We start from the raw sequence: 9,783 nt of genomic DNA on the forward strand, positions 1-9,783 counted from the left end.
TTCATCTGACTACTTTTTTATAGACTCACTGGTGCTTCCTGCTTTAGCTTTTGCTTGTAAGCTGGAAACAGGAGGATAAAATGATGGTCAGATTTGCCAAATGGAGGGTGAGGGAGAGCTTTTTATGCATCTCTGTGTGTGGAGTAAAGGTGGTCCAGAGTTCTTTTCCCACATTGCACATTTTTTCCCACGTGCACATTTAACATGCTGGTAGAAATGAGGTAAAACGGATTTCAGTTTCCCTGCATTAAAGTCCCCGGCAACTAGGTGTGCCGCCTCTGGATGAGCGTTTTCCTGTTTGCTTATGGCTCATTGAGTGCGGTCTTAGTGTCAGCATCGGTTTGTGGTGGTATATAGACAGCTACGAAAAATACAGATGAAAACTCTCTTGGTAAATAGTGTAGTATACAGCTTATCATGAGATACTCTACCTCAGGCGAGCAAAACCTTGAGACTTCCTTAGTTTTCGTGCATCAGCTGTTGTTTACAAATATACATAGACCGCCACCCCTTGTCTTACCAAAGGCCGTTGTTCTATCCTGCCAAAAAAGCTTACAACCCGCCAGCTGTATGTTATTCATGTCTTCGTTCAGCCGCGACTCGTGAAACATAAGATATTACAGTTTTTAATGTCCCGTTGTTAGGATATACGTGATCGTAGTTTGTCTATTGTATTATGATTGATTGTACGTTGGCTAATAGGACCGATGGTAAAGGTAGATTACCCTCTCGGCGTCGGATCCTAACAAGGCACCCGGTCCTTCGTCCCCGATACCTCCGTCTCTTTCTCCTGTGAATGACAGGTATGATGGCCTTGTCGGGCATCTGAAGTAAATCCTTCAGACCCCCGAAAAAGTATTCCTCCAGTACGGGGTGAGTAATCTCTGCCCTGATATCTAGAAACTCTATTTAGCTCTATTCAGTAGCACAATTGGTTACGGGATCGTAAAACGGCAGCCATCTCCTTCAGCGCCATTCTCATGTCCTCTCAAGTTGGGCTTGACTTCAGTTTTGATCCATGAGGATGTAAAGGGCTTAGTGTATAACACGGCTAATGGAAATAAGAACAATCCAGGAAAAGTGTGACTAAAGCAAGAAATGTACACCTTTTTTGAGAATGTCCTATTTATGTTGTTGTTGTAATAATTGCTAATCATTCATTGTATTTTAAAGGTTAATGTTTTCAAATTATATTTGCATCATTTTGAAACACCATTGAAAAGTAACATTAGATGATATTTGCAGTATATTGCAAGTTGAGATGAAAAGTAAAAGACCCATCTGTCTAAAATACAGCATACTTCACTGATTTATACCACAATAAAATCCTGTACTAGGCTTCTAATTAACATAAAGTGCTATACTCACTGATGTTTCACTGTGGCATTCTGAATATGAGGTAGTATCTGTCTCTGAATGGTCCTTGAGTAAATGGAGAGTACTGTAAGTAACTCCTATAATTTTAAGGACTGTCTCATTTGAAGCTTGTTCATTGTCCCTGCTACAGCAATAAAATAAATATAACAATGTTGAGAATGTCTTGTGATTTGTTTTAATGTTTTGTCTTTCAAGAGATTTAAAAAACAATATTTGGATGGATGAAAAGTTGACAGACCTGTGCCGATTTTCATGGAGGGGAGTGTAGGGTAAGAATTTCAACAAAACCTTGTGTGTAAAGTGCTTGCGTGTGTGCATGAGTATTGCCTTCTGATATGTTGGGGTTCAATTGTCTAAGGTTCTAACAATAGCTGGACAACCATAGGGCAGTGTAGTCACATGAGTAGGAAGGGAACACGCTATGTAGACTTGATGGCCAAACCTAAACCTGTTTGGATTCTGAACCCCAAAGAATTGCAGCCTCTGTATCGGTATCCCTCTTCTCCCTCTATCTCTGCCTTGGGCTCAGGTAAGGGATATTACTTCATACTAACATACCTCTATACATAACTGCTTTGGTATTCATCACAGACATACCGTTACATTGCCTTGAAATCAAATCAACTTTTGATGGTTCTTTGCTTGAAGATGATTGGTTTTCTGCTGCAATATATTATAGGCTAAATGGGATGGCTATTAACTATTGACTTAATGAACTGAATTGTGAATACCGTTTAGAAAGACAATGAAGCAATGTTAAGGAAATAGTCAAATGATAATAACAAAATCCTCTGAATGGTCAGAAAAGTTGCAGACAATTTATTCTCTCTACAACTGAGCCTAGGGGAAGGGGGGGGGGGGCTTCACCCAATTAGTTAATTCTTTATTTGAAGTGTACGTACACAAGGACTTCATAACACTTTCAACAATTCTACTGCTTATGTATGTGTTATGTATGTGTTATGAATGTGTTATGAATGTGTTATAATTACCTACATTTTTATTATGACCAATATTTAGACTTTTTTTTATATACAACAACAGAATCCAACAAATAGAACGTAATAAGACCCAACAAATAGAACGTAATAAGACCCAACAAATACAGCGTAATAAGACCCAACAAATACAACGTCATAAGACCCAACAAATACAATGTAATAAGACCCGACAAACACAGCGTAATAAGACCCAACAAACACAACGTAATAAGACCCAACAAATACAACATAAAAAGACCCAACAAATGCAACGTAATAAGACCCAACAAATACACCGTAATAAGACCCAACAAATACCAATTAACTCACTACCTTGGAAAACAAAAATCTAAAAACATCAAACCAAAAGCAACAGAAAACTGGACTACATTCAGATAGCATCATTGGCTAATCACAACACATTGAGCAAGAATATGCCAAGAGGGTTAGGCTTATTGCTTTAATGTAACACAATTCGAAGAATTACAGACATTTCTAAAGCCACTGACAGGGTTCTGGCAAGCCGTTAGACATCACCAGACATGAGGATCAATTTCATGAGTGGTGAAGGGTCTGGCACTGCCCAACAGTCCTAAAGCACATGACTGACAGTCCTGTTCGTGCGCAAAGCAGACAGTGGCCTTGGCCACCATTCCCAGTTTAGACTCAGTTACAAAGGTTTGTCTCCTTTTCCACTGGTCAGAAGAGATGCTGTAGACCCTTTGTATCTATAGTAGGGAGTATGGATGAGTGAAATTTTGTTTGGATCAAGCCCTCGTTAAATAAACAGCTCAGGCATATATAGATAGTGTTTTTCTAAGACGAGCTAAGTAACTGATCAGACCGACAATGTCCTCTGAGCCAATCAACAAGCCAGAGCCAATACCTCAGATGTCAAGAGAAGAGTGCTGATGTCAAGAGTGCTGTGAGAAGGAGATTGACTGAGTGCTGTGCGATAAAGTTTTAGTACTGTGTGAGAAAGATTTAGTACTGTGAGAGAGAGATTTAGCGCGGTGTGATAAAGATTTAGTACTGTGTGAGAAAGATTTAGTACTGTGTGAGAAAGATTTGGTACTGTGTGAGAAAGATTTAGTACTGTGTGAGGAAGATTTGGTACTGTGTGAGAAAGATTTAGTACTGTGTGAGAGAGATTTAGTACTGTGTGAGAAAGATTTAGTACTGTGTGAGAAAGATTTAGTACTGTGTGTGTGAGAAAGATTTAGTACTGTGTGAGAAAGATTTAGTACTGTGTGTGTGAGAAAGATTTAGTACTGTGTGATAAAGATTTAGTACTGTGTGAGAAAGATTTAGTACTGTGTGAGAAAGATTTAGTACTGTGTGTGTGAGAAAGATTTAGTACTGTGTGTGAGAAAGATTTAGTACTGTGTGAGAAAGATTTAGTACTGTGTGAGAAAGATTTAGTACTGTGTGAGAGAGATTTAGTACCGTGAAAGAGATTTAGTACTGTGTGAGAAAGATTTAGTACTGTGTGTGTGAGAAAGATTTAGTACTGTGTGAGAAAGATTTAGTACTGTGTGAGAAAGATTTAGTACTGTGTGATAAAGATTTAGTACTGTGTGAGAGAGATTTAGTACCGTGAGAGAGATTTAGTACTGTGTGAGAAAGATTTAGTACTGTGTGTGTGAGAAAGATTTAGTACTGTGTGATAAAGATTTAGTACTGTGTGAGAAAGATTTAGTACTGTGTGATAAAGATTTAGTACTGTGTGAGGAAGATTTGGTACTGTGTGAGAAAGATTTAGTACTGTGTGAGAGAGATTTAGTACTGTGTGAGAAAGATTTAGTACTGTGTGAGAAAGATTTGGTACTGTGTGAGAAAGATTTAGTACTGTGTGAGAAAGATTTAGTACTGTGTGTGTGAGAAAGATTTAGTACTGTGTGATAAAGATTTAGTACTGTGTGAGAAAGATTTAGTACTGTGTGAGAAAGATTTAGTACTGTGTGTGTGAGAAAGATTTAGTACTGTGTGTGAGAAAGATTTAGTACTGTGTGAGAAAGATTTAGTACTGTGTGAGAAAGATTTAGTACTGTGTGAGAGAGATTTAGTACCGTGAGAGAGATTTAGTACTGTGTGAGAAAGATTTAGTACTGTGTGTGTGAGAAAGATTTAGTACTGTGTGATAAAGATTTAGTACTGTGTGAGAAAGATTTAGTACTGTGTGATAAAGATTTAGTACTGTGTGAGAGAGATTTAGTACTGTGAGAGAGAGATTTAGTACTGTGTGAGAAAGATTTAGTACTGTGTGAGAAATATTTAGTGCTGGGAGGTGATGATAGTAGCCTAGTCTACAATGTGTTTTTATCCCGTATGGCTTACTCTTATAGCCATATCATGTACTCAAGTAAAGGTGTATCTTGTATTTTAGGGTTCAAATAAGACAAAATGTCAGACACAGAAGAAGTGGAGGAAGTGCAGTGAGTATCATCTGTATTATTATTACTACATATATTTCATGTTTCAAAACCTTCCACTATATCAAACTAATGAAATATTTATTTTGTTTTCACGCCACTTCTTTTGTGAAGGGAAGAAGAAGGTAAGATTGCTTTGTCTGAAAGTCTGTCGATAAATGGAGATTTTACTCATATGAAAAATACTCATATGAAAAATGTTTTGTCTTTTTTGTCTATTTGAGAGATTTACTGCTTGTGTATATGCCAATGCACTGTATATTGTATTACACAATAATACTTTTATGACCCCACCCCGTACAGCTTTAAAGGAGTATTCTATCCTGATTATCATGACATCCTTCTAATAATACTTACAACCTTTTGTATGATATTATCAAGCTAAGAGAGTCACTGTCCTTTATTACAGATGGAGCCAAGCCCAAACCAAAGTAAGTTTTTAGATTGAATTTGACAGACTGTGATTCAGGGCTCTTTTCAGTCTGTGAAGCTGAAGCTTTACAGATTCAACAATAGAAATGTCAAGGTCGTTTCCGATTGAGCCGACATGTGCAGCTTCTTTGTTGTTGTAATATCGCAAAACAGACGTGGCCGTGTCACCGCTACGGATTCCAGCTTTAAGACCGTGGCTCTTGTAAGGATCATAGGCCGTTGACGAATATCCTCCATCTCACTCGGTACGGGGCAAGTTTTTCCAGGTCACACCAGTTGAGGCCACTCTTAGTCATTTCTGCCTGGAGGACGCTCCTCCAAGTGTTTCTGGGTAGCCCATTTTATATTTTCCCCTGACAGATGATACGTTATATCATAAGTGATCTTGAAAGATCACGACATTTACTGAAATGCTCAAATTGCGATTATATATACACATTAGACACGCAATTTTCATTTCCATAGGTTTGTGCCAAACATCTCTGCACCAAAGATGCCTGATGGCGAGAAAGTGGATTTTGATGTAAGTTGAATCACATAAACACACACACCACAGGTGGTTGGTGGCACCTTAAATGGGGAGGACGGGCTCGTGGTAATGGCTGGAGTGGAATGGTATCAAATACATCAAATGCATGTTTGATGCCATTCCATTCGCTCCGTTCCCTCCATTATTATGAGCCGTCCTCCCCTCAGCAGCCTCCACTGACAACCACATCATAAGAAAACTAACTAACCATTTGTGACAGACTTGCCTCCAACTGTATCCTGTTAAGATGAAGCAAATGAGAGGTACAGAAAGTCAAAAGATGGCATCGAACTAAGGAAATTACTCTTTTCAGGGTGTATTACATGTATGTTGTCTTACCAAAACAAACTATTCTTATTACTTAATCTGATTCTTCTGTGTGGTGGTCAGGACATCCACAGGAAGCGTCTGGAGAAGGACCTGTCTGAGCTCCAGTCTTTGATCGAGTCTCACTTTATCCAGAGGAAGAAGGAAGAAGAGGAGCTCATCAGTCTCGTCAACAGGATTGTGAGTCGGCCATTTTAGAATCTGGAGTGAATGTTCTTTCACTGTTCCTAGAACCATTGCAATGCGACACCTGACAACTTGGTCACTGAGTGTGCGTGTGTGTGCAGGAGAAACGTCGTGCAGAGAGGGCAGAGCAGCAGAGGGTTCGTGCAGAGAGGGAGAAGGAGAGGCAGGCCAGGGTTGCGGTGAGTCTTCTCCCCATTATGACACCTAACTAATGTGTGTTCTATGCTGGAATTGAACCCACAACCTGTGTGTTGCATACTCTTACCAACTGACAGGACCACATATGACTAATACAATATAACTTCTAAATGGCTAACAGGGAAACAGATTGTGGATGTAATTTCTATGATAGATCTTGATAGATATTTATTCCCTAATGTTCTGTGTCTTTCTTCCCTAATGTTCTGTCTTTCTTCCCTAATGTTCTGTGTCTTTCTTCCCTAATGTTCTGTGTCTTTCTTCCCTAATGTTCTGTCTTTCTTCCCTAATGCTCTGTGTCTTTCTTCCCTAATGTTCTGTGTCTTTCTTCCCTAATGCTCTGTGTCTTTCTTCCCTAATGCTCTGTGTCTTTCTTCCCTAATGTTCTGTCTTTCTTCCCTAATGCTCTGTGTCTTTCTTCCCTAATGCTCTGTGTCTTTCTTCCCTAATGTTCTGTCTTTCTTCCCTAATGCTCTGTGTCTTTCTTCCCTAATGTTCTGTGTCTTTCTTCCCTAATGCTCTGTGTCTTTCTTCCCTAATGCTCCGTGTGCAGGAGGAGAAGGACAGAAAGGAGGCAGAGGATCAGCGTAAGAAGCAGGATGATGACGCCAAGAAGAAGAAGGCTCTCACCAACATGACCCACCAGTATGGAGGTATCCAGCAGAAGGTCAGTGGAATATTGTATCTTCAAAAACATTTTTAAAAAACAACCCCCAGCGTATTCTTTATCATATATTGACAATAGTGTAACGGAAGCATCAAGTAATGTGAGGCAATGAACATTTCCTCCAAAATATCTTTGAGAACAATGGTATTTGTGATGTTTCAATGCTCAGAGTGAAAACCGCAAAGGAGCCAAGAAACAGACAGAGAGAGAGAAGAAGAAGAAGATTCTTGCTGACCGAAGGAAACCTCTCAGCATCGACCATCTGAACGAGGACAAACTCAAGTATGACGTCATCGTTAATATTCAAAATCAGCCCGTCCTCAGAAAAGCTGAGTGTTATCATATTTATTTATGATGGTTAATGTCTGATGTTTTTTAGTTTATGACTGAACACATGACTATGTGAACGGTTCGAATGATGAACATCCTTCAGAGACAAGGGTTCTTTGGGGCGTGTTCTGATCCACTGTTGCCCAACAGGGAGAAGGCCAGTGAGATGTGGCAGCGGATGATGGAGTTGGAGGCAGAGAAGTTTGACCTCGGTGAGAAACTCAAGAAACAGAAGTATGATGTAAGTCACCTAGACAACACACATGACAAACTCAAGAAACAAAAGTATGATGAAGTCACCTTGACCTAACACAGAAACAGGTATACAACAGTCACTGTCAATGAAGTACAATATTTTCCAGTATTTCTCAACAGCAGCAAGATTTTCATAAGTTGGATGGGATCTGGGTGGTCTTACCTTTAGTATCGACTATCGTCTCAGGTCGTGTAGTCCCGTCTCAGTGTATTCTCTCACCTTGAGATGCAGTCTCCTCTTCTTTCGGTTGGCGATGTGGGAGGTCCCAGGCAGTGGCTACATCAGAGGTGACCTACAGGTCAATTCTGAAGTCTACGGGGTCATCGGCAGGTTTCTGGGTTCATTTCTCCTCTCAACCTTACTGGGTTCTGAGGAATACTGTGATATAGTCTTGTCTTCTTTCAGATGGCAATGAGAGTTCCCAGGCAGTGGGTACCAGGGTTGGGTTCAATTCCATTTAAATTCAGAAAGTAAACAAAATTCCAAATACACATTTTCCTCATTGAAAATCATTGAAGACACTTGGAATTTCAAATTACTTCCTGAATTGACCCCAACCCTGGAGGGTACATGAAAGGTGAACAAGTTAAACTAAAAGTGAATTATGTGGTCTATAGTATCATCACGTTCCTGGGTTTCTCTCCGATGGACTCCACCTGTACAGGTTTCCACCACAGTAACTAAAAGGTGTTGTTAATCAAAGCTTACAGCAAGTCTTGTGTCCTTACAGATTAACCAGCTTCTCACCCGGGTCCAGGACCACCAGAGGTAAGTAACACGGAGGTTCAGAATTTTGGACTTTGAGGGACAAAGAAATTCTGAGTCGTGTTTATTAGGGTACAAAATGAAAATGAAAACACGTAGACTAATAAACAGACAAGCATCTCTTATTGGACGAGTATAGAGTACAGTTTAGAACAGTTTCTTCCATGTTGTGCCTAATGAACAAGACCCAGCATTGTGGTTTTCATTTTAATTGGTCTGAGTCACTGGTTTCCATTCCATCAACAACTCCATTTCCCATCATTCCTTTCAAACTCTCAAGCAGGGATGGTCAATTAATGACCAGTGGAACAAACATTGATTGAAACCGCCTATGTCCGTCTGTGTGTGCGCATTGCGTATAGCATGATCACTGCACGATAGCTTGAAGACATTGTAAGTGGTGACAATGCAAATTGCCAACATGGTCTGGCCTGAAATTACAGCACAAAACTATTTAATGATAAACATTAAGCCAAAAGAAGTAAAATCCTGTGTAACTGATGGACTGACAAACCATTAAAACGTATTCACACTTGACCCAGAAGTGGACCACTTTTTCCACCAGTCTCTTGCATGAGAGGGAGTGAGAACAAGTGCACACTTCTGGGTGAAGCATTAGACTCAGAATGCAGTGAAGTGCTGCAACAGAGACATTCACTACTGGGCTTACTACCTGGCTGCCAAGTGATTCAGATTTCTTAACCCTGTCCTGCCCCTCAGCGCCAAAGGTCGAGGCAAGAAGATGGGCCGTGTGAGGTAAAGGAGCAGCCGCCATGGTCGAGGGCAGACAGCCGTGACTGGAGATCGGCCCATGATGATAATGTGTCTGTATACGTGTTGATAAACATATGTGATGTTTAATGTTCCGTCTGGTATAACCGCAGACTGGATCCCAAGTCAATAAATGACTCATTCAACCCTGGTACCACTTTTTGAGAATATACAGAATAAACCTGCCACTTCAAGTTAGACGTTGCCACACAATTCTGCCCTGCCTTTACTACCAATAGTTTACCACATGGTATTGTGGGTATGACAACAAATGATCATTATCCATATCAATATAGTAGGACAAATGACCTCATCAATACACTAGATATCTTAAACACATTTAACGACAGACGTACGGTAGAGGCAAAATAACACACACAAGACGGTGTAACATTGTTTGATGAAAAGACATGAAATCCCATTCAGAGAACATGGAAGTGTACGGTTTGCAGCTGCATTGTGGTGCATTCAACCAACAAATAACACTTATTCTACGTCAGAGTGGCATTTCTCTGCGCTTTGTAAATATCAGC

General features: G+C 40.0%; 1 protein-coding gene across 2 annotated transcripts; it reads left to right on the forward strand.

The window, feature by feature from the left end:
• The first annotated feature begins 1,748 nt into the window (after window positions 1-1,748).
• Window positions 1,749-9,396, forward strand: LOC139584303 (troponin T, cardiac muscle isoforms-like). 2 transcript variants are annotated; one of them, XM_071415978.1, is made up of 10 exons: window positions 1,749-1,906; window positions 4,744-4,796; window positions 5,664-5,744; window positions 6,141-6,257; window positions 6,365-6,442; window positions 7,015-7,128; window positions 7,298-7,410; window positions 7,609-7,699; window positions 8,445-8,482; window positions 9,200-9,396. In XM_071415978.1, exons 3-10 carry the CDS (start codon window positions 5,715-5,717, stop codon window positions 9,237-9,239), a joined length of 621 nt encoding a protein of 206 aa, XP_071272079.1. In that variant the 5' UTR covers window positions 1,749-1,906; window positions 4,744-4,796; window positions 5,664-5,714; the 3' UTR covers window positions 9,240-9,396. The 2 variants fall into 2 exon arrangements, with proteins under 2 accessions (XP_071272079.1, XP_071272078.1); XM_071415977.1 differs by lacking the exons at window positions 1,749-1,906; window positions 4,744-4,796 and adding an exon at window positions 5,137-5,220 and having other exon boundaries at window positions 5,687-5,744.
• The last annotated feature ends 387 nt before the right edge of the window (window positions 9,397-9,783 follow it).

This window comes from Salvelinus alpinus, chromosome 9 (assembly GCF_045679555.1).
Source record: "Salvelinus alpinus chromosome 9, SLU_Salpinus.1, whole genome shotgun sequence".
Taxonomy (NCBI): Eukaryota; Metazoa; Chordata; class Actinopteri; order Salmoniformes; family Salmonidae; genus Salvelinus; species Salvelinus alpinus.

Coding starts and splice junctions, on each gene's coding strand:
- LOC139584303 (XM_071415978.1), top strand. CDS start 5,715: ATGCCTGATGGCGAGAAAGTGGATTTTGAT. Junction 6,258..6,364: donor TCAGTCTCGTCAACAGGATT/GTGAGTCGGCCA, acceptor GTGTGTGTGCAG/GAGAAACGTCGTGCAGAGAG. Junction 7,129..7,297: donor ATGGAGGTATCCAGCAGAAG/GTCAGTGGAATA, acceptor TTCAATGCTCAG/AGTGAAAACCGCAAAGGAGC.